Source organism: Arvicola amphibius, chromosome 18 (genome assembly GCF_903992535.2).
Source record: "Arvicola amphibius chromosome 18, mArvAmp1.2, whole genome shotgun sequence".
Lineage (NCBI taxonomy): Eukaryota > Metazoa > Chordata > Mammalia > Rodentia > Cricetidae > Arvicola > Arvicola amphibius.
The window spans coordinates 24,242,622-24,267,200 of NC_052064.1; the positions used below are offsets into that span (position 1 = coordinate 24,242,622).

Sequence of the window (24,579 nt, forward strand, 5' to 3'; positions counted from 1 at the left end):
ACGATGTTGTCTGTCTCTCGGAAAAACAAGTATGTCTGTCTCTTGTGTTACAGCTTTTCTGGGTTTGGTTTAGTTTGGTTTCTAAGGTTTTGGTAATTTTACACATTTCCTTCTAAACAAAATTCTAGATACATTTATCAAGTTCCTTTTTTAAAAAATATGTTATTAAAAATGTTTTGCCGTGCAGTTGACTTGATAATATTTGGCATATTTATAGTAATGTGACCTATGTGTGGGTACAGTATATGGTTTTCCCTATTTAGATCTTTTACATTCCTCAGTAAGAAATTTTGTAATTCTTTTATTCACATGTATTTTCTTGTTTGGTCAGATTCTATGTATATTGAATGTCTTTATTGCATCGATTTGATTTTCTTCTCTGCTTTAATGGTATGAGTAGATGTAAAAGGGTATGAGAATTTTTCCCTCACTACCCATTTCATGGCTATCATGGTTGATTTTTTTTTATGTTAATCTTGTTATCTGCGTTTCACCCTCTGATCTTTTAACATAAATCGTTTTGGATATGAAGGCCAAGGTTTATGACTGCAGAGTTAGTTGGCAAGAACGGCTGATCTGAATGGTCTCTTTTGGAATTAGCACAAACAGTTATGGGGTATCACCTTGTCTCCTGGTTCACAGGCACCCATGTGCTGGAGCGTTTGCATGCTCTTCAGTGCCTTTTTAAATCACCTGTCAATGAATAAAGGTATCCAGCTAGAAAGCCGTAATTAGCAGGGAAAAGGGTGAAACGTGCTGGGGATTTTAGCTTCGCACTTTAATCTTTTATATAATATTTAAAGTTTTACAGGTGAAGCACAAAGTTGAGTAAAAATCCCATACTTTCACCAATGTCAAAGTAACTTTTACAAAATTACTTTAATAACCCTAACCAGCCGGGCGGTGGTGACGCACGCCTTTAATCCCAGCACTCGGGAGGCAGAGGCAGGCGGATCTCTGAGTTTGAGGCCAGCCTGGTCTTCAAGAGCTAGTTCCAGGACAGACTCTAGAAACTACAGGGAAACCCTGTCTCGAAAAACAAAAAACAAAAAAAACAAAAAACAAAACAAAATAACCCTAACCAATTTCACGATGAAAACCACCCTTCCTTAAATTAAACGATTCGAGAGAATCATGTTTTTGCTAGGCCTTTGCTGCAAAGGCCTTTGATTTTGCTTGCTCTTTGCTTCATTAGGTGTAGATGGTGTGTAAGTCCTGAGGCCGACCTAAGCCGCAGACGCGCAGTGGGTGCTGGGAGATGGGGGTGGAGCTTTGGGAAAGTCCTCTGGCCTCAGAATTTCCCTTGGACAGCTCTTGTTACTTAGAGCTCAAGTGTGTGCATTTATCAGAACACTGTAGATGGGGGTAGAAGTTAACAAACCCGGCTTTCTCCAACTCCCCGACTCTCTCAGACCTTGGAGGACACTGGAAGTCTGAAATTAATGAGAGACAAGAAGGTAGAAGCGCCGTTGAGGCCTTCCAGGCATTATGAAAATATTAGCTATATAAATCAGAGAAAGACATTTTAATATTTATAGATATTTAGAGCGAAAGAATGCCACCTACTTACCTTCAGTTTCCCCATCAGGAAATATCTGACTTCCTTGGCTCCATCTAACTGTTCTGAGAGCTTTCTTTGTTAAAAAAAAAAAAAAAAAAAAAAACAAAACAAAACAAAAAAACTTCGATGCTTTTGTTTAAATCTTTAGTTAGTAGTGGTTAAAACCACCATCTCCGATGCCAGGGGGGAAATGTCAACCCCAAGAAGTCCGTAGAATTCTTCTTTTCTTTTCTTTTTTTTTCTTTCTTTTTTTTTTTTTTTTTTTTTTTTTTTTGGTTTTTTCGAGACAGGGTTTCCCTGTAGTTTCTAGAGCCTGTCCTGGAACTAGCTCTTGTAGACCAGGCTGGTCTCGAACTCACAGAGATCCGCCTGCCTCTGCCTCCCAAGTGCTGGGATTAAAGGCGTGCGCCACCACCGCCCGGCTAAATTCTTCTTTTCTTGTAAACATGTTTGTATTTGTTCCCCCAAAGCACTGTGTCCTATACAGTCAAGAATTATACAATAGAGCGCTGTTCTGTAGCTTTAAAGTTACAAAGTAGGTAGTTGATGTACACGTGATCCACACACACGCTCACGCACGCATACACACACTTACAACCACTCCCATTCTTGGTATAGGACAGGGACAACCCCAGGTATGGCACTAGGGATTTCAGCCGGCGGAAGATCTTTTCTGTCCAGAGCTATAGTAGGAGACAGGATGGGGTCAAGAAGGCGGGCAGTGTGCTTCGGATCTTGAGTCAACCGATGATGAGAAATAAACTGGAAACTGGAAATGGCAAGACGGGAGAGCATGCAGGACTTAGAGCTCTGTGAGCTCATTAGCGGCTCCCCTGCCCGGCGTTTGTCGCTGGTCCAGGAACTGAGAGCTGCCAGGTGGAAATGCTCATAGATTGCAGTTCCGTCAAAACTGTAGGAGACCAGGCTGCTAAGAAGTCACCAAGATCAAGCCCCAGGCCCATGACAGTGAGGCCAGCTTCAGTCAGGGGCCAGCACAGTCTAAGAAACCAGAGCGGAGAGGCTTCAGAATTCCAGCAGCCTCAGTTTGGAGAGAAGAAGGAGTGGACCCGGGGCCCTCCCAGACAAGGGCATGCTGCTCACAGAGATGCTTTTCCTCCGCCGCTTCCACTCAGAGGGCGTGGTTTGCAGCACCTGACGCTTGAAAAGACGTGTTGGGTTTTCCTTGGATGGCTTTAAGAAGTTAGTTGTAGGACTATGAAGGTAATCTATTTCTTCTTGAATCATTTGGTGAGTTTACGTTTTTCTAAACATGTCGATTCAGGTCATCTCCCAACACCGGTACGTAGTTATTTGTAATTATTACCTAGCCTAGTCTGTATGGTCTCTCCCCCACCTACCACCCTTGCCCAGAAATTCGACAGTTTTTCTCTGAAAACCGCACGGAAGGGTCAGTGGGCCAGGCCTGCCTCCTGTTTCTGTGAACAAACTGTTGCAACAGCCCGTGCTTTTTTGTGCAATCTCAGTGGTTGTCTTTAAGCTACAATGACAGGGTTGAACAGCCGAACAGCATCCGGCCTATGAACCCTAAAGTGTCCCTCTGTGTTTTACAGAAAGAGCTTATTTGATTTGAAGAAGAACTTTTGTTATCTTAGTGGAGGTTTGGGTTGGGTCGTGTCTATGGTCTCCTATAAATTAAACTGGGTGTTGGGTTCAGTAGTGTTCATTTTTCTTATATTTCTGATGTAACCTGTGGACCTGTGGTGGCTCTGTGCTTTCACCATGCATGGATTCATTAAGTTTTGATCTTTTTTTTTTTATTGTTTTCTCTTTGTGATTTGACTCATGAGTTATTTAGAATTTGTTGTTGTTTCTAAACATGAGTGAATCCTCCCTGCCACTGTCATTTTATTCTAAGGGTTCCTGTCTAAATTACTTGGTGGTTGGTTCTCCCCACTGTGAAATCCTGGAATTTGCACTTGAGTCAAGAAGGCTTGGTGCAGCTCCTCACCCTCTGGACCATCTCACTGGCCCTGTTTGTGATGTCTGATTTCTTTGACTGAACTCATATCCCTAAGAGCTTTTAGAAGTCCTCCCCCCCCCCCCCCCCGGAAGGAAATAGCTTTCCAGAGCATGGCGTGCCTATCCATGTCTCTGTCTCTCGCTCGCTCATGTCTCCCTGCCCTGAACCAACTGCCTGTGGAGGCCTGCAGTGGCCTCGTGGCGTGCCCGTCTGTCTCTCCTCGTGGGACTGGCTGCCCCATCGAGGTCTCACCCACCATGCAGCTCCCTGCCTGGGACTCATGGCCCACCGCAGCCACTCGGGGACCTGCAACATTTGACTTTTACCATTACAACAGTTAAATAATTCGGTCACTAGTGATAAACATGTTAACTGCATTGAGAGGAACAGTCACAGAATTGGTGAACCACCTTTTTCTGAAGACGAAGATGACTGAGCTGTTTCCGGTTCAGCTGTAAATGACTAAGAGCTCATCTTCGAGGCGAAGATAGGAATGGAATCTGACGATGTGGGGCTATGAAAACAGGAAGCAGGAGAAATGCATGAGCCCGTTCGAGGAGCACAGCCCTGACTGTTACTCTGGAAAGCTGCAGTGGTGGCTCTCAGCTGCAGCCAGCAGTGCCCGAGACAACAATTGCAGTCCTCTTCAAAAGTAGTAGTCACAGATGTGCTAATGTTATGCCCAGGCCGTAGGGACCCCAGAAGGCCACCAGGGAGACCGACTCAAGGAAATGCAAAAGCAAGGTTTATTGTGTGAGCATTACAAGCCAGCAGGGACCTCGTCAGTGCAGCAGCAGCAGGAGGAGGTCCCCGCCCTTCTGAGGGCATTATTTAAAGACAAAAACCAGAAAAGTTAGATTAGCAGGGTATGGAGTGATGGGTTCAATTCTGGTTGGCTGACATTTGTCTTGGGGTGTCCTGGTGAAAGGCGATGGGTGTGTGCTGTCAGGTGATCCTGTCTACAATGGTTGGAACGTTAGGAATTTCCTTTGGATGGTCTGTTCCTGTGTAGTGCCTGGGTGATCTCCATTCATGGTCTTTCTTTTTCTTTTAATATTTATTTATTATGTATACAATATTCTATCTATGTGTCTGCCTGCAGGCCAGAAGAGGGCATCAGACCTCATTACCGATGGTTGTGAGCCACCATGTGGTTGCTGGGAATTGAACTCAGGACCTCTGGAAGAGCAGGCAGTGCTCTTAACCACTGAGCCATCTCTCCAGCCCCTCATGGTCTTTCTTATGGTAAACTACTGAGACTCGGGCCTCTGTTGAGCTTGTCACGGCTGGGTCCTACACTAGCTATTGCCAAGTAGAGGCCATGGAATCTGGGGAACACTGACAGACGGGCAGAACGGGGGGACCATGACTTAGCTTCTCACTCCAGTCTCTCACCAGCAGGATCCTCTAGAGCAGGGAAAGTTCCGCCTTCTTTTCCGGCCCGTTGGCGTTGAAATTCCATGACCGTGTATGTGTTACGTTGTTTGTCCTGTAAGTTTGCAGAAGGCATATGAAACAGTCTTCAGTTTATGTTGAAAAATTGTTTTCTGTGGTTGTATCTAAACTAGTAGTTCTGCATGTGAGTAACCCAGCTATCTCACTGGTAATCAAGGGCTTTCCATAGTCATTTAGATTTACAAGTATAAAAAACGGCTACCCAGAAAGCAATCTGAGAAGGGTCCTGTTGGTGGCGGGTATGCTGGGCCTGCAGGTCACATGGTGTCCTTCTGTAGGGTGTATTTCCCTTTAACCTTCAAAAGCAGGGACCAGGTGTAGTGGCTCACGCCTGTGATCCAGTGCTGGGTGGTGGAGAAGGAGGAGCAGGAGTTCAAGGCCATCCTCTGCTACTTAGAGAGTTCAAAGCCAGCCTGGGCTACATAAAACCCTCAAAAATAAGAAAAAGGAAACGCATGAGGACGCAGCTGATCCTTGATGCTGCCCTGGTGCTCAGCTCAGCCGTGAGTTCACCACAGGTCGTTCAGCCTTGCAGTCAGCAGGAAAGGCACCCTGAGAACATGTACTACAGTGCAGTGGGAAATCCAGGGAGGGTGGTGGTAGACATACCAAACACAGGATGTCAGACATTTGTGCCATACAGCATACCAAACACATGATGTCAGACATCTGTGCCATGCTACATACCATAACACATGATGTTAGACGTCTGTGTTATGCTACATACCATAACACATGTTAGATGCCTGTTCCATGCTACATACCACAACACATGTCAGATACTCGTGTCATACTACATGCCATAACACATGATGTCAGACACTTGTGTCATGCTACATACCATAACACATGATGTCAGATATCTGTGTCATACCACATACCATGACACATGATGTCAGACATCCGTGTCATACCACATACCATGACACATGATGTCAGACATCCGTGTCATACCACATACCATGACACATGATGTCAGACACTTCTGTCATACTAACACACTATGACACATTCTGGGTGGATTAAATGCTAACGTGGGAAAGGTAAGATGGGCTTAGACAGAGGAACCTTGAAGTGTTTCTAGGGAAGGAAGAGTTTCCATGCGTGGCACCTGTGGTGGTTTGAATAACAATGGCTTCCATAGGCTCCTACAGGTGTGGCCTTGTTGGAGGAAGTGTGTCACTGGGGTGAGCTTTCAGGTTTCAGAGGCCATGCCAGGCCCAGGTGTGCTTGCTCCCTCCTTCCATGTCTCTCTCTCTCTCTCTCTCTCTCTCTCTCTCACACACACACACACACACACCCTCTCTCTCCCTCCCCCCTTCTCTCTCTCTCTCTCTCTCTCTCTCTCTCTCCTTCTCCCTCTCTTCCCCCTCCCCCTCTTCCCTCCTTCTCTCCCCCTCTCTCCCCCTCTCTCCCTCTCCCTCTCTCTCCCTCCCTCCCCTCCTCTCTCCCTTCCCTCTCTCCATCTCTTCCCTTTTTCCTCTCTTCCCTCCCCCTTTCCCCCTCTCTCCCCCTCTCCCCATCTCCTTTCCCTCTCTCCCTCTCTCCCTCTCTGCCTCTCTGCCCTTGGTTCAGGATACAGCTCTCAGCTACTGCTCCGGGTACCTTGAGTGCTGCCTTGGCCCTGCCATGATGATAATGGACCAAACCTCTGTTCTGGCTGACTTTATGTCAGCTTGACACAGGCTAGAGTCATCCGAAAGGAAACCTTAAGTGAAAAACTCCTCCATAAGATCGGGCTGTAGGCAAGCCTGTTGGGCATTTTCGTAATTAGTGACTGATACTGGAGGGCCCATTGTGGGTGGAACCATCCCTGGGCTGGTGGTCCTGGGTGTGGTAAGAAGGCAGACTGAGCAAGCCATGGGGAGCAAGCCAGTAAGCAGCACCCCTCCATGGCCTCTGCATCAGCTCCTGCCTCAGGGTTCCTGCCCTGTGTGAGTTCCTGCCCTGACTTCCATCGGGGATGAACTGTTACCTGGAAGGAAATGTAAGTGAAATAAACCCTTTCCACCCTAAGTTGCTTTGGTCACGCTGTTTTATCACAGCGATAATAATTCTGACTGAGAGCCGGGCGGTGGTGGTGCACACCTTTAATCCCAGCACTCGGGAGGCAGAGGCAGACGAATCTCTGTGAGTTCGAGACCAGCCTGGTCTACAAGAGTGAGTTCCAGGTCAGGCTCCAAAGACACAGAGAAACCCTGTCTCGAAAAACCAAAAAAAAAAAAAAAAAAAAAAAAAAAAAAAAAAAAAAAAAAAAAATTCTGACTGAGACACCCTCTGAAGTTGTAAGCAGTTAAATTCCTTTCTTTTTCTATAAGAATTGCCTTGGACATGGTGTTTCTTCGCAGCAGAACAGTGACTAAGACAGCATCCAGAGGGAAAAACTATAAGGCTGTTGAAAAATGTAAGAAAAGAGACCTGCACCACATATGATTCAAAGTTAGTGCTCAACTTCCCGAAGTCCATAGGAAAACGAGACACCACAACAGACGAAACTGGCGTGCCACTAGCAATAGACCTCAGAAATAGACACAGGAAAGGATTGATTTCTAGTCAGATACACGGAAACCAAAGCCAGATTCCAGTTACATACATGAAGCAGGTAAAGTTTTCTGTTGTTGTTGTTGTTGTTGTTATTTTTTGTTTTGCTTTTTTAAAGGGAAGCAACACAGGGCAGGATTCTAGGAACAGTCTCCCTGCGAGTGCCCATGGTGTCATTTAGAGAAGTTTATCTAACGGGGAACTGTGGTAGGGCATAAGAAGTTAGTAGGAGCTGGCACTGTGGCTCAGTGTTTCGAGAGTGGCATGCTGCTCTTGGAGCGCCTGAGTCTAGTTTCCAGCACCCACGTCTGGCAGCTTTCTCAACTTCAGGGGACCTTACACCCCCTTTTGGCTTCTTCGGGGCCTCTGCACACATGTGACGTACTCTCAAGACGTATAAATAAAAATCAATCTTAAAAAAAAAACGTATTAAAACTTAGTATGTTCTATGATCTCACAAGTCTATTTGTTGGAGTTTATGCCAAGTAAACTATTAGATAGGCACGCAAAGATGAACATTTATGAATGTGTTTTTCTGCTGTAATAAGTGAAGGACTGGGGTTGCCTAGGTGAGGCTGGGATAAAGAATGTATTGCTCTTTCCCGGAATGGCTTGGTTATGTGTAGCAAAAATAACATAAAGGATTTTTAAAATCCAGTGATGAGCCAACAATATTTCCTGTGCATAGAAGCCATATCCGGTGCCGATGTAACTATGCCAACTTTTCGTCGTAAACCATGGAAAAACATAAAAGGTACAGATTTGCATACATGGAAAAGGACTCGAAAGGTTTTAGTGCAGAGAAATAAGAGAAGTTATTAGCAGTGAGGGTGAAGTGCCAGGGGAGAGAGAAAAAGTGAATGCCTGAACTTTCTAATTAAAGCAAAAGTGAGAACCGAACACCTCTCAAACCTCGTGTGAGAGCCTCTGAGGGGTGCCGTCTCCCCGAGGCTGGAGACAGAGCCTTTTGTTGTCCAGACGCACCCGCCATGAGCGGTGGGTGGTACAGAATTAACACCAGGTCTGGCCAGCACCAAGCCCTCCTTCCTGCCACTGCCCACACTGTGGTGGAGGGCGTCTCTTGCTTTCTGGAAGAAGTATGGCTGCTCCGCCAGTAGCTCCCTGCGTCAGCTTGGCAGAACTGTGGAGGACATACAGATCTGTTAGCGAGTTCCTGTGCCGTCTGAAGTTTCAGCACAGGTGTCTGACCAGCCAGTGATGATGCTGGCAGTATTTTAAGAATTACTGAATCGAGTCAATATAGAAAGTTGGTCTCTGCGATGTCATTTCTCCAGTGCCACACTGACTCGTCACTACGGTGCTGTTGAAGTTAATCTGATGAGTGCTGCATTGGGAATTTTCATGTCCGCTCAGGTGAGAAACTCAGCCAGCTGCGTATAGTCATGTTGAACTAAGAAAGACTGTCACCACTTCAAAAACCAATTTGTAGGGTTTCTTCCATAAAAGAAATGAGATGTAGAATATTTCTTTATCATTCATAAGCTTCCCTAAGTCAAAAATACAGAATATGCAAATGCAAGTAGGTAAAAAACAGGATAATTATGTCGAATTGGTTGGTCTCCAGAAGACAAAGTCAGCTGCCCCTTCTGCAGTCTGAGACAGGGGATAATGGAGCTCTCTGAGTTACTTCTTCCCATCAGGATGTGAATTTTTCACATTAAGTGAAGCCTTCTATTATTTAACGAGATAGACATGTTTATTTATTTATTTTTATTTATTTATTTTTGGATGCCTAGCTCACTGTTAACGAAGCAGCCGCTCAGCTTTGTGTGAAGGATAACGCCCTGCTGACGAGAAGAGATGAACTTTTCGCCCTGGCCAGGCAGGTTTCTCGAGAAGTCACTTACAAGTACACGTACAGGACCACCAGGTACGTCAGGGAGGGGTGCATTTGCACACTGGGTAGGAACAGAGTTTGAAACATCGTTCATGGTTAACATATGCGTGTTCCAGAAAAGGTAAGATATAATTAATACAGAAGAATTAAACAGTGCTAAGTAATGCAGTCACTTTTCAAAACAGTGTTCAAAGAAATTTTTTTGATTAAATTATTTTTAGCTGGCTCTTAAAAACATTAAAAGTATCTGGATCAATGGGTACCATTTGGTATTGGAATACATGTATGCATTGTATGATGTTGAAACCGGCTGTTAAATCTACTTGTTCAAGCACTTAACATGTGTTCTTAATGAAGACATCCTGAAACCTTACTCTGGGTTTCGAGATAAATAGACTGTATGTAATGTGTCCACAGCAGCCCACTACGTGGTGGCCACTGGGCCTTCTGATCTTAACAGCAGGTTTTGATTTGTGTGATCCTCCTCTGTGTCCCCACGTATGAAAGATTCAGTCTCTAAGGGTGTAGTGCTCTGGCCACAGGTAGACATTGTCTCACGCAGACCTCAGCTTTGAGTGTGAAGCTGAGGACACATGGACACACTCACAGACAGCCGGGCTTGGTGGTGGCCGTGAGGAAGCTGGTTCCTTTGCTGGTTGTGTAAGAAGACGAGATCTTGGGTGGATTCCTGTTTGTAATGTTTGGTTATTGGAAATAATGCCACAATAAGTAAACTTGTGTTTTGCCTATTCCAAAATACACTTTTTACATTTTAAGGGATTTTTTTTTTTTGACAGTGACGTATAAGTTAGATTGACTTTGTAATTTAGTTGGCTAGAATACATCAAGGTGGAGCCTTGAAGCACGGGATGCCCTAGTGCTGATGGATGCCTAGGTATGCTAGTGTGACCCTGGGATAGCTCCCAGAAGGAAGACCGAGTCAGGCAAGAATGTCCGGAGTGTCGAGAGACGGGCACAAAACATCTTATTTCATACGCCTCACAGCTTTTGTTTCAAATGACCATTTTTATTGTGTTACCTTAAATGGTTCCTGCTGAACTCTTAAAGAGACACATCCCTTGAATATTTTTCTTTTTTTGTTTATTTTTTTGTTATATTGTCATGAAATACTGCTTTCTCTGGTAGAGTTCTCAAGTTTACAGTATTTAATATTACTTAGATATCCCCTAATATTGACTTGGAAATGAGGAGACTGTCTCTTTGATTATGTAAATGGTTACTGTGTGTCATTTCTCACGGTGTGGTTTCAGAATTAAATACTCCTAGGGAACATTTCAGACTGAGATCATTCGGGAATGAGGTTTGCTGCTGTCTCAAGCTTTTTCTTTCTCCCTTCCTTTCAGGCTAAAATGTGGCGAACGAGAAGAATTGTCTCCGAAGAGAATTAAAGTGGAGGTATGGCTGCATGGAATATATGTGTGTGCTAATAAGCATTGCTTCATTTATAAGATCACCAAAAATATTGTAAGATCTTCTTAGTTCAGACAAAAAAGAATGGCTCTGCCATTTAGTAAACAAAAAAAAATTACAGAATCTTAAAAGCAATATGGAATTTTGTTACCCTCAAGTACCTGTGGTAATCTCAGTGAGCAAGCCAAGAAGATTGTTTTTTAAAAATGTTTTTTAGATTTTATTATTTCTATTTAGGTGTGTGTATGGTTTGCCTGCATGCATGTCTATGCATCACATGTGTGCAGTGCTCATGCAGGCCAGAGAAGGACATTGGATTCCCTAGCGCTGGAGAGTTGTGAGCTACCGTGTGGTTGCTGGGAATTGATCCCAGGTCCTTTAAGAACAGCCAGTGTGCTCAGCCACTGAGCCACCTGTCAGGTCTCTCCCTGCTCCCCCAAGAGATTCTTAAAAAGAAACTGTTATTGACTAGATTGATAGCTAGATTATCAGTGGTTGGGTTAGTGATCAGTGTCTTGTGGACTTGTAAGTCTTCACTGGTCAAATGGCTTTTCTTACCATCTTGCTGCTAGTCACTCAGGAGCCAAATGCAGCACTTTGTATTTTCTGAGGAAATTGACAATTGTGGAAACATCACTGTACTTCAAACGTTTCTCAAGGGACCCTGGTTGAGACTGTTCTTGTAATTTTAACTTGTAAATGGAAAGGTGGAAATTGAACAAGAAAAGCATAGCTCTCTTCAGATATTTGAAAGTAGACTTTCCATCACTATGTTATCCTTGCCTGGTGTCTGTGTGGCAGAGTCACTTATTGCTACCAAGCCAGAATTATCTTGTGAAAACATAATTTTTAATTGCTTAAACCCTCCCAGATCTGGTATGGGAGGTCCTTCTGTCTGTGTGTTATCTTTATTGGTTAATGAATAAAGAAACCGTCTTAGCCTGTTGATAGGGCAGAACTTAGGTAGGCAGGGAAAACTGGACTGAATGCTGGGAGGAAGAAGGCAGAGGCAGGAGAAGCCATAGATCCTCTGCCAGAGTCAGACATGCTGAAACTTTGCCAGTAAGCCACTGCCACATGGTGATACACAGATTAATAGAAATGGGTTAAATTAAGATGTAAGAGTTAGCCAACAGGAAGCTAGAGCTAATGGGCCAAGCAGTGTTTTTATTAATACAGTTTCTGTGTGATTATTTTGGGTCTAAGCTCCCCAGGCGTTCTGGAACCAAACAAGCGACCTCCTTACTACACAGATCTGTAACCCTCATAATTAGGCTTCTACTCTTTGCTGCTTCCCGTTGCTCCTCCCACTCTTCCACCTGCACAGACCGACAAAGGCCATGGATGTTTGCTGCCCATCCCTGGTTTATGCCTGAGCTTTCTGACTCCCTTGCCTCCAGTTCGGGGAATGGGGCTTGTGTACCCCAAATCACACTCTGACTGTTGGCCAGCTTGTTTCATAGCAGGCACAATTACTTGGAATTCTAGGATGTTTGTGTTTAATTCCGGGCCAGTCTGCCCTGCTGGAGATGAGCAGGGTTTTGGCCTGTGGGCCAGGCATGATTAGCAGCTGTCGGATAAAACAGTGAGTGACTGGAGAAGTAGCTTTGATTTCTCAAAGCTTTGCCCTCAAGTAAAAGTTCTCAGACGAGTGTTCTGTTTCCAAGGGACAGTTCCCTTTTAAGTTGTGCTCCTGTTTGTCATCTTGGCCTGGTGTTCACTGTAGAGAACTCTTGGAGATGGACTAGCCTCGGGAACCACTCGGGAGGTTTTTTGGCATTGTCTAACAGGCTGTGTCGAAAGGTGGTGAGACCATTTAATCATACCGCACACCAAGGTAAGGGCCTGGAGAAGATCCTTGTAGATTTGGCTTGCTGCTGCTACTGAGGGAGAACAGGTGAACACAGATACTACCCAGCCTGTGCTGTTGGGCCCTTCACCCTAGCCGTGGCTGCTGCAGGGAGAGAGGCCTACCTGTGTCTCCTTTCAGCACGGGACCTCGATGTGGTCACGACTTGGTCTGCTCTTCCTGTCAGCCCAAGTGTTCCACGCTGAAACGTGGCTGATTGGAGCTGCCGCTAATTCTTGACCCTCACAGTGTCCCTGAGCTGAAACTTCATCTTCTTTCTACAGTTTATCATGAGAACTCAAGTGTTGGGTAATTGCATTATCTGTGAAATTTCAGTTCCTTGAAAGACATCTCACTGGAGATAATTTAGCTGGATAGTTCTGTATGGTGGGCTCATCTTTGTTTTAGGGTCATAAAGCCACTTGAATAGTTTTCTGTTCAGGCTTAAAATGATCAGTATTGCCTTTTTCCTGTGAAAGTTCTAATCCTTCCTAATAAGCCCAGTGACTAACTAGCTCACCTCTCTTTAGAGCTCGCGTGAACACTAGACTCCTGATTTGTTCCTAGAAACAAGTGGAGACCTTAGCTTGAATTTAGGACGGTGTGATTCGCTTTTTACCGTTTCTCGTCGTTCGTTTTGCTTAGTTTTGTAAAGGCACCTAGGAATTGTCGTCAGCCTCTTCGCGGTGTGTCCTGTGCACGCGGTGTGTGTCGTGACGTGTTTCCCAGTCTGGGGTCCACCATCGTCCCAGCCTGGCTCTGCTCTGAGTCATGGTCAGGTGTCGTCTCTGCCCCTCTGCTTCTGGAAACTGCTCCTGGGGTGGGGAGGACTGACTGTCGTGGATCTGCTTCCTGTGACACTTCACCGAGTAGCCGTGCCTTGGAAGAGCTTGTCTTCCAAGAGGCAACTTTGGAGAGGGAGACTGTGGCATAGGATAACGTGTAAGTGGGGCCGCCTGGGGGAGGTGTCATCTGAGCTGGGTTTTAAAGAAGGTAGGAACACCAGTGGGTATTCAGGGTGGCATCGTAAAGACCAACCGGCATGAGGGGAAGACAAAGACAGCAAAATACTAGACACGCTCAGAAAAAAACAATAGATAGACTTGTCTAGAGGCGTGGCTGATGCAGAGGACCTCGTAATGAAACCCGAAACCAGAGAGGCTTTAGAACTCTTGGAGCCTCTTTCACCTTCACGTTAGCCAACTTCTTTGTGCTTCTCAATTTATTCCTTATTTGAAGATAGTAACATAAAAATAGACGTGGGATGGAGTCCTAGTTGCTTAGGCCAAAAGTAATGCAGCTGCTACTTCTCTCCCTCTGTTCCAAAATCTCCTCCAGCCGCCAGGAAGCGCACGTGCAAGTTGTTCCTTCGTTCCCGTGTTTAACAGACTTATTTCTGCAGTGAACGACAAACAGAAAAAGTGTGATGTCCGGCAGATAGAAGTGACATCAGAGGAATTTGACCTGCTAAGGGAGGAAACGGTTCTGCTGCCGTTATCAGTGTCTCGGGGTGCACGTCAGACGGCACTGTGTCCAGGCACAGTCAGATCCCTACTTATTGCTGACTGCTGGGTCCTGATCTGCACGTGAAGGGTCGGGTGGGATAAATCTTAAATACGCGTAGCCTGACATTCCTCCCCAGAGAACATAGTGTCGTCCCGTAACAGAAGCCATAATTAGATTTTTCTCAGGCATCAACATACACTCTGTAGACATATCTATCTTTTGTCTTTCACCAGTATACTACCTTACAAGGTATGTGAGACATTAAAATATGTAGAGAGTTTGAGCCTTATTTCTTCAATTTCGAGATTAAATGAGATGATTACAGAGAGACCCTGCCCGCCTAGGTGAGCCTGGCAGAGGCAGCAGGGAAGTGGGCCTCCAGGGAAAGCCCCTCCCCAAGCCCTGTGTGTTAGAACGTCAGGCTCGGAAACACCTGCGCCAGTCAGCAGCTGCATGAAGCCCACCTTTAGCTAAACCGAGAATGAACTGTGTGTTCATGTTCTTACTTTTCACCAGGGACCCTGGAGCATCTAGCGCGGGACAGTCGTAACAACGATGGTTTTCTAACTCAGGCTGTCCTATACCAGTCACGCTAGACATCCGTGACAAACTTTCTTGTGTGCATATAAGCATTTATGACGTCTGCTTGACAGCCACGGCGGACCCAGAGTCGCCATGCTGCTGTCCAGGGGCCAGAGTCAGGGTTTCCAGCCTGTGTCTTACGCCTGAGCTTCAGGCAGTACCTTTCTGGGTGGCGATGAGCCCTCTCAAAACACCTCAACGGCTCAGGAAAGCTCCGTTGGGCTTAGAACTTCCCGCTCCGTGTTTGTAAAGGGAACGTGTACGGAACTGGTGGTCTCCGAAGAAGAGGAATGGCAGTAGCTGTTTTCTAGTCCAAGGATGACTGGGAAACAGCTGTAACTTTTCGGTAGAAAATGGTAACTACTGTGGTAGCCACAGAATATATTTATATGAAAGAGAGCACCGTGTAATACTCTGCCTGTTTAGAATGAGGTTAGAAGGTATGTTGGGGAAGTAGAGTATACCTATAAAAGTCAGTCTGATTTATTTATTCTCTACCTGTGAACAGGGTAAGATGGCTTGACAGCCAATCATAGACTATGAAGAGTCAGGAGCCAGAATCCCTGGCCTGTTTTAAATTATAAAATACTGGTTAAAACTAGAGTCCGTCGGTAGCATTTCTTCCTGGTTTAGGAACACATGAGGTTCCCTGGACAAACCGTCATAATCTCCAGTAATGACAGTCACAGGAGCTTCTTAGAAAGGGAGGCAGAGCCCAGTCCCGACCCCTGATGGCCGCCGAGCGCGTGGATGGACTCTCTGCTGTGTGTCTTTTCCCTGTTAGCTTTCTTCCACCAGAGCTGCTAGGAAAAGGGCAGGGATGCCCCGTCCCTGTGGAGGAGAAGTACAGAAGCAGCTGAGTGGAATGGATTTGAATTTCTTAGTGGAGCCCAGAAAGTCAAGAGAACTGGGTCTGGACCAGAAAGAGGAAACAGCTGCCGGCCGCTCCAGGGGGGCGGGGCGGGGCGGGGGGCGGGGTCAGCATGCCCACCTACCCCGTGGCCGGGCTTCTGGAAAGAAAAGCTGGCGAGCCTGAAGTAGGCAGAAGCCATGCAATCTGCTCCTCATCCAGGAAGCGTGAATAGAGAAAAGGGGGAAACACGCGGGGTTAGGAACATCTGCCGCTCCCCGTCACTCCAAGACAGCTGGGCAGTGCTTCGAACAGCCCGCTGGTGCTTGGCGGGAGAGATGGAGACCGGTGAGGGTGGTGAGACTAATTAGGGCAGGAACAGCCTCCAGACGTGTATCTTATTCTCTCAGTGCTGAGGCCCAGAGTCTCATCACCAAGGGAACACTGTGAATTATGGCAGCAGCCAGCAGTGTGACGTGGAGATAAATTGCTCATAGCACGGAACAGCTGGTTCCTGGAAAGACAGCTACAGAGACCCAGAGTAAGTCCTGTGCCAAACCCAGAGAAGGAGACCAAGCCTCCTCTACCAGTGCACCAGTGTCTGGAGAGGGGGGTGGGAGGTGAGGACGTGTTCTCTCTTTCGCTTCTCTCTCACACATTCCAGATAGCTTCTTTCTCATTGTTAAGGACAAAGCACTACCCACTTCCCAGAAAGCTTTCTCGTGCCGTTTGGAGGGCCCCTCCCCAGCCTTGTGTTATTCTCATGGCTGGACAGTCCTGACCATGAAGGCACTCTCTGCCAAGATTTGCCATCTGCATTAGTTCATTTAATATCCACAGCTCTTCCCCCTGAGCCCGCCAAGCAGGTAATGCAATCTCTGTGCAAAAACTTGGGAACGCCAAGAATAATGAGGTTGACTTGCTGAGACCACACATCTGGTTCTAGCGGAAGACTGGCTAGCTTCTTCCTCCTTCACAAGCCTCCTCCAAGGGTGTTTGAGATGTGGGGGCGTCTGGGGTGTGAGCAGCTCCACCCACAGCCTGCCTGAGCTGGTAACTGCTTGGAGTCTCCAGTCCCGACCTCACTACGCCTGGTTTGTGTGCAGAAAGTCTTGCCTCTTGACTGAATCCAACCAGTCTCTAGTTCTCTCTTAAGCTACGCCTGGCCCTGCAGCCTCGATTGAAATGGAGTTCCACATAGTGCCAGACCTCTGCTCTTGTCTTCAGCATAGGCATCAGCTAATCTCAGCTGTGCCTCGTGTGGCCTTAATCAGGTCTTCAGAGAGTGTCTGTCAGTGGCTTCTCTATATGAAGGAGAATATTTGCTCCATGTATTTGAGATGAGGTTCAGATGTTGCTCGGGCCCCACAGAATCCAGCTGTGCATCTCTAGCCTTCCTGCCGCTCTCTTCCTTAAGGCTTGTCTTACAGCAGCCACCATAAAACGGTGCTGCTGCAGCCTGGCGGGTTCGCCTTCGGGCCTCTATGCGAGTTACCGAGTTACCGTCTTTTCCTGAAGCGCTGGCATCCCGTCAACATCATGCCCTCCAGGGAGCCTCCTTGGTGTTCTGGGTCTCTGTCCAATAGATGCTTCTGGATTTCTCCTGTGTTTTCCAACAGTGTGCACCCCTGCCCATACCCAGGATTTTCTTGCTGGTGATAAAGTTTGTACTTCCCACTTGTTGCAAAGAGCCACTCGCTGCTTGTTGGTTCCCGGCCGCCCGGCTAGCTTAGACCCGAAATAATCTCACAGAAACCATATTATTTAAATCACTGCTTGGCCCATTAGCTCTAGCTCCTTATTGGCTAACTCTTACATATTAATTTAACCCATTTCTATTAATCTGTATATCGCCATGTGGCTGTGGCTTACTAGGTAAAGTTTTCAGCTCTGTCTCCGGTGGTGGCTCCATGGCTTCTTTCTGACTCCGCCCTTCTTTCTCCCAGCATTCAGCTTAGTTTTCCCTGCCTACATAAGTTCTGCCCTGCTATAGGTCCAAAACAGTTTCTTTATTCATTAATGGTAATCACAGCACGCAGAGGGGACTCCCACATCACCCACTCATCCTCCAATAGATATACTGTGTAAATATCCCTAAAACATGTTTTCCCCTCTATATAACTGGAATGGTATGTCACCTACATTGGGCTGTTTTATTTTCATTAAGCCCGGTAGCTTTTTAGTTGTATTATCTAAATGACAAAAATACTTTTCATGTGTAATTCCTACGTGCCAAGCACTGACCTGAGTATTTTCTATGCATTTTTGTTCCTCTGAAAATGATGATATAAATTAAGCCTCACAACTGCCTGCCGGAGCATCCTACAGATGGAGCAATATACCCAGGGGCAAAATGGTCTGTTCTGCATACCAGCAAGAACAATAAGATTAGATTTCAAACCCGGGACAAACCCAGCCATGACGATGGTGTTTCCAAGATGTCTTCATGTGAGGAACGTATGGGTTGAGCCTAGGCTCAGAGCTAGTGTCTGCAGCTGTGGACTGCAGGAAACCAAGCATCGTTTCTGAGGCTAGTAGAAAATGCTGTGAACTGGGACCTTGGGCTCCTGCAAGCCAGCGGGCTTTGGCTGCGGCCTCTTCTCAATGCTTGTTTCAAGTCCACTAGCTTGAGCTTAAAGAAAGGTTTGCTCGGGGCTGGAGAGATGGCTCAGCAGTTAAGAGCGTTGCCTGTTCTTCCAAAAGTCCTGAGTTCAATTCCCAGCAACTACATGGTGGCTCACAACCATCTGTAATGGGGTCTGGTGCCCTCTTCTGGCCTGTAGGCATAGACACAGACAGAACATTGTATACATAATAAATAAATAAATATTTTTAAAAAAAAAAAGAAAGAAAGGTTTGCTCAAGTTGAGGCTAGAGTTTTAGGAGTCAAACAATTCTTAAGAGAAAAATGGAATAACTGAGAAAACGATCCACGTTCATGGTCTTAGGTCAGAGGGTCAGAGTTAGTCACTTTTTGCCACCAATCATGTTACTTCATGTCTAACGTAAAACAGACAATTCGCACTTAATCCCAGCCCTCAGGAGCCAAGGCAGAAAGCTTATTGGTTTAAGGCCAGCCTGAGCTACATTGTAAACTCTGGGCCAGTCTGGGCAGTAGGATGAGACGTCTCAAAATCATAAAATCATTTTAAAATTAAAAACAGATCATTGTTATTTAGGGAATTAATTTGGTAGATTAAATATTTGAAAGCATGGCATATAAAGACCATAATGGGAAAATGTTTTGAGCCAATATGTTATATTTCAAAGTAAAGTATTTTATTACATTGCAGCATTTTTTTTCTACTTGGTTATTGGGAAAAAAAATGGTTTTTAAGCCGGGCGGCGGTGGCGCACGCCTTTAATCCCAGCACTCGGGAGGCAGAGGCAGGCGGATCTCTGTGAGTTCGAGGCCAGCCTGGTCTACAAGAGCTAGTTCCAGGACAGGCTCCAAAGCTACAGAGAAACCCTGTCTCGAAAAACCAAAAAAAAAAAAAATGGTTTTTAATGGTTAACCCTGTGTTAAAAGTATATAGCTTACCCAACCAAGGGGAAGCTTGCCTTGGTTTCAGTAAGGAGAGCCTTCGTGGCCTTCCTTAATGATACTAAAGTCCTCATGGTTGCCCGTAGCTTTTATATTCTTGTAGAACAGCAAGCAGGCAGGTAAAAAAAAAAAAAAAAAAAAAAAAAAAAACTTGATAGAAATGGTGGGTAGATTCACCCCGACATACATGACCTGACCCGCTGTAGCTGAAGGGTTACGCAGGCATAGAATGCCCTCCGAAAAGACCGTGCAAAAGGCACGGTCTCATCGTCTCGTCCCACTTGGTCATCCCAGCAGCTCCAACAGGCTTTCTTGTCTTCACCTCCCTGCAAGGAGACTGTACCCGGAAGGGCATGCTCTGGAGTTCTTTGCTGTTCCATGGCCATTGTCATCAAGGGACCCACCGGACAGTCCCGGGAAATCCACGTTGGCAATTTCAATTTTTTTCTTTTACTTTAGGTCTTCATCACATGATACATAACTGAGGTCTTAGATGGATTGCAAACAAACAACTGGGGGAAATAAAAACTTTTGAACAACTGGCAGTTTGGCCATTTACTGAATTCCTTTTGAACTTGAGTGCAGTAGACGTCATGGAAACCCAGAAGCTTGTGCAACTATCACGTATAAAATTAATTTTTTGGATGTCAAAACAAAAAAAATTGACAAAAGAATATTTTTAAGCCCAGCGGTACCCAGTGCCAGCAGGGAAAGCCATACTAGTTAGGTCAGATGGATCATGGAGGGCTTTAACCAGGAGTTCTCAACCTGTGGTTCACAGCCCTTCTGGGAGTTAAAACAGCCTTTTCGCAGGGGTCTCCAAAGACCATAAGAAAACAGATACTTACGTTATGATTTATAACAGTAGTAAAATTATAGCTATGAAGTAGCCATGGTGACAGCTTTATGGTTGGGAGGTCGCAACAGCATGAGGAACCCCGTGGTAAAGGGTCGCGGTATTAGGAAGGTTTGGAATCACCGCAAATAGTGGCAGAGGATGTCATGGTGGAGGGTTCTTCCTCATGATGTTTTTCCTTCTGGCTCGTTGAACCCATACGAAAGTGCTGTTTCCATGGAAATAGTTCCCAGTGCTTCATAAAACCAGAGTCCACTTGGCAGTGCTGGTGGCGGTGATGATTGGGTTTCCCATCTTGTTCACTCGTGGCCGACTGTAGAGAGTGAGGCGTGGTAGCCGATGACCCACGTGCTCTACAGCCCCAGCAGATTGTTTACTACTGCAGTGTTATTTTTCTTTGTGTGGTAACAAAGTCTAAACACCCTGGCCCTGTGATCTGCCCCGCAGGACGGATTTCCAGATTTCCAGGAATCTGTGCAGACGCTCTTCCAGCAGGCCAGAGCCAAGAGCGAGGAGCTTGCGGCGCTCAGTTCTCAGGTAACCCCACAGTGGACGCCTTGAGGAAATGGCTGTAGGCTGGAAGGGAGGGGGCCGCTTCAGCCGGCTTCACGTTGAGGATTTAGACGGTTGAGTTTGTTTCTGGTTATTGTTAAAATGTCTTCTCCACAGCCCTATCGGTAAGGTAGCCGAAACAGCTTGGTTTCATTTGGTTCATGAACAAAGTCTGGTAAGATAGTCCTTACTTATAGCAAATGAGACATTCTTCTAGCATTGAGGGGAAGCAGCCAGTCTCACCGTGACCCTGTACAGCACAATTCGGAGGGGAAATAACACAAGATCTCAATAACATATTGTCAACATTGTGACTCTTACCTCATTTAAAGCCTTACTGAAGAATTGTTAAATTAGTGGGTAGCTTTGGATAATCTTATTAATTTCTGTACATATGTGAGGGAGTGCGTGTTTGTGCGTGCACTTGTCTGTAGAGGCCAGAGGAAAGCCGTGAGTGTCGTTCCTCAGGAGCCACCCACCTTGGTTTTTTGAGATGGGATCTTGTTTACTGCCTGCTAAGCCCCAGGAATCCACCCGTCTCTGCCTCCCCAGTACTGGGATCGTAGTGCATGCCCAGGTTTGAACGTGGCTTCTCAGGCTTGTTCAGCCAGCTCTGTGCTGCATGAACCCTCCCCCTGCTCCCAAATTCTAGTAAATTGTTAACTCTGTATGTACTCAGAAATGGATATTTCCAAAGTCCATGTGTGAGTGCCCCTTGTAGACACTGGGGATGTTTGTGTCCGTGTAGTATTGCCAAACCTGTCCTGGGGAGACGAGAGGGATCCCTGCCTCTTCCCGTGTGGAGCTACCTGCCGAAATGTCAGACGTTCACCGGCTGACATCCCAAGTGAGATGAAGTTATTGTTACCTTTGACTTAGTTTGTGCACATTTAGAAAAGTCTGGGCATTCTTTCTGGTTACCTAATTCATTATGTGCTCCATCTATTGATTTTTAAAATTGTGAATCATGGCTTTGGTAACCAATTTTATATAGCAGAATTCTTATAGTACTTTTATGTAACATGGTAATGAATCACTTCTGCATTTTGACTATTGCTTCCTTGGCAAATGTCATAGATACACTACTTTGAATATCACACGCAAGTCAATTAGAACAGTGCCTAAGAAAGGGGCTTTGAAATTCATGCAGATATGACTTTGTGTGTCACACACCAGCCTTGTGTTTTAAACATGTCCATTTGTGCTGGCTGGGGTGATGCTGCTTCTGTCTGGGCGGAGGCAGAGAGCCTTGCTGGCAAGAAGGCCTCTCCGCATAATTTGCATTGTTTAATTTTGGTGGGAGGTGTGTCTGTCTTGTTCTTCTAGACGGGCGTTTTACACCTTCTCTCCTCCAAGCAGGCTGTCATCATAGCAGAGTCTGGGTAGCGCCAAATCCTAAAATAAAATGCCAGGATTTCGCCCTGTGTTCAAAGTAGGTGATAGCAGATGTTGCTGGTGCTCTTGGGTAATTTTTTTTTTTTTTGAAGGAAGGGAAATCCTTTAAAAGACCCAGGACCTTGGAAACAAAATGAAGGCTGAAGGTTAAATTGTTTCTGAGCTTACATAGGACTCTCTTTATGGGACTGAAAAGAAACCTTTTGAAAATCAGTATTTCACAGGGCACAGACATTTATTCCTATTTAGGGAGACAAGCATACCGTAGAAAGTGTGAGCTCATTTTAATAAATACTAAATACATTTGCTGGCGTCTCAAATTGGCATCTTTAACCTATTAGGAAATCTAGGATGCTGCAGTTACTGGTTTTGTGTTGGCTTTACTTTCTAGCAGGCTGAAAAGGGCGTGGCCAAGCAGATGGAGCTCCTGTGTGCCCAGGCCGGCTATGAGAGGCTGCAGCAGGAGAGGAGACTGGCGGCCGGGCTCTACAGGCAGAGCTCCGGAGAGCACAGCCCAGACGGTCTGCCCTCTGATGGCTCCGACGGACAAGGTGGGCCTCCGCGGTGACCTGGCCTCCAGAGCGGCACCACGCGCCTTTCCAAGAGAAAGGGGGGAGGATGGATTAGAACTAAATCAATATTGTGAGGGGATTACTTTATCTCTGTGAAAATCTATTGTAACTAGTTCCTTTCCAAAGGAAATTATTCATCCTGTTTATCTTCATTTCTGAAGTCTTTAAGTTTTATTTTTCCTGTACTATAGTTTGCACATGTGTCTTAGAGAGGCTTGGTCAGGATGCAGATGTGAGCATATAGGCCACTTCTCAAAGAAACAGTTCCCATCAAAGACCGTTCTTAGGTGGGACTCTGTTCCCTTGTTTTGCCAGGCATTGAATCTAGGCCCTTCCACTGAGGTACACGCTCGCCTTTTCAAAACGATCAAAACATCTTTCTTTAAATTTCAAAAACCTGTTTGTCCAAAATGCCTAGTATTTATTTCCTAAGAGGACTTGGTTATTTCTAAAACACACAGAACACAAGACCATGTCAGAGAGCGCTGTGGGCCGTATTTCCACCATGAAAATTCTCTTACTTTTGTCATGTCTCCATCTTGAAGACAATCCCAAGTCATTGTGATCCCCTCGTTCAGAGCATTTTTTGAAGTGTTTTCTGTCTGCCAGGCATGCCTCTAAGCCCAGAAGGCATAGCAACTCAAAAGATATCCTTGTTCATGGGCAGCTTAGCTTCGAGTAGAGAGACGTGCCATGTCAGCCTGTAAGTAGGTCCTGCAGTTTCAAATATCACCGTATAGTATGCTGAAGGCAAACAGTGTTTCCATGTTGTCTTGTTTTATGTAGTGTTCACTTTCTAGCGAGTGGTTACCACTGTTGGCAACTCCTCTTCCCGTGTAAGAACCCATCTTTTAAAAGATGGTTCCAGTTCATATAAAGGAACAGGTTTTGGTGTGGCATTTTGGGAAGATGTTGTTCTTATTTACCCTACTCCCCCAGTGCCTTCCTCCCTCCCACACCCCCTTTCATGTCGTGTGTCTTGCAGTACCCTCTTCTCCCCTCCCTCTCCCCTAAAATCCCTTCTTCCCGGCTCATTGTTCCCTTCCTAGTCTTTCTAGTTTCATCACACACACGCACGCACACACGCACACACACACTAGGTTCAACATACAAAAGAAAATGTGGTGTCTGTCTTTCTGAATGTGGCTTATTTCACTTATAATACTATATAATGATTCCCGTTCCGTCTGCATTCCTGCAAGGGTTATCATTTTGCTCTTCTTTGCGGATGAACACAACTCCCGTGTGCATCTGTGCCTCATGGCCCTTACCATTAATCCGCTGATGGACATCGGGGCCCGGCTGATGCCTTAGCTGTTACTAGCAGGGCAGCAATAACCAAGCATGTGCATATCTCTGTGGCAGAATTTCTGGCACCCTGCAGGCGTAGACACAGGAGTGGTATAGCTAGATTATGTGGCCGTCCTGTTGGTTTTTGAGACCCCTCCACACTGGTTTCCATTGGTGTGGCAGTACCAGTGTAGGCTCTTGCCAGGCAGAAGTAGGGATCTTCTTGCCCCGCATCCCCTCTGGCATTGGTTAGCTTTTGTTTTCTCAATGTTAGCCATTCTAACTAGGATGAGGAGACTATCAAAGCAATTTAATTTTAGTATGTTTTTACGTGATAACTGAGAATGTTGAGCAGGTTTTCAAACATTTGGGGAGCATTCATATGTATTTCTTTTTTTTCAGAGTTATCTAATCATTTCATTAATACAGTTACTAATAGGAAGGTTAGAGGTTTTGGTGACTAATTTCTGCACTCCTTTAAACATTCTAGATATTAATCCCTTGTATGATGTGTCTTCCCAAGGAGTTTTTTTCCCCATCCAAACAAGAATAGCATGTTAGCAAGCATTCTCTACTGATGGGATGAAATCTTGCTCCCTAGGTCATGACACAAGATAAAAAGAAAGATTTTCTTTCTAAAACATGACAAAAACGTGTTAGTTGAGGTCGTCTTTAACTTCTCTGACCCGTCTTAGTAGCTAAGAACTAACAGTTAAGCAGACACAATTAAGAAAGATTTGGTGGAACTCAATTTAT

The 24,579-nt window shown here is 45.6% G+C and overlaps 1 protein-coding gene across 3 annotated transcripts in view; it reads left to right on the forward strand.

The window, feature by feature from the left end:
- The window catches only part of Nab1 (NGFI-A binding protein 1), a 41,333-nt gene that overhangs the window by 11,561 nt on the left and 5,193 nt on the right, over window positions 1-24,579 (forward strand). For 2 of the 3 annotated variants that reach the window (XM_038315197.1, XM_038315198.1), the window contains exons 3-6: window positions 9,296-9,429; window positions 10,761-10,812; window positions 20,462-20,551; window positions 22,353-22,512. In XM_038315197.1, the coding sequence (XP_038171125.1) occupies window positions 9,296-9,429; window positions 10,761-10,812; window positions 20,462-20,551; window positions 22,353-22,512 (436 nt within the window). The remainder of the gene's footprint in view (window positions 1-9,295; window positions 9,430-10,760; window positions 10,813-20,461; window positions 20,552-22,352; window positions 22,513-24,579) is intronic. The other variant, XM_038315200.1, reaches the window with a different exon arrangement.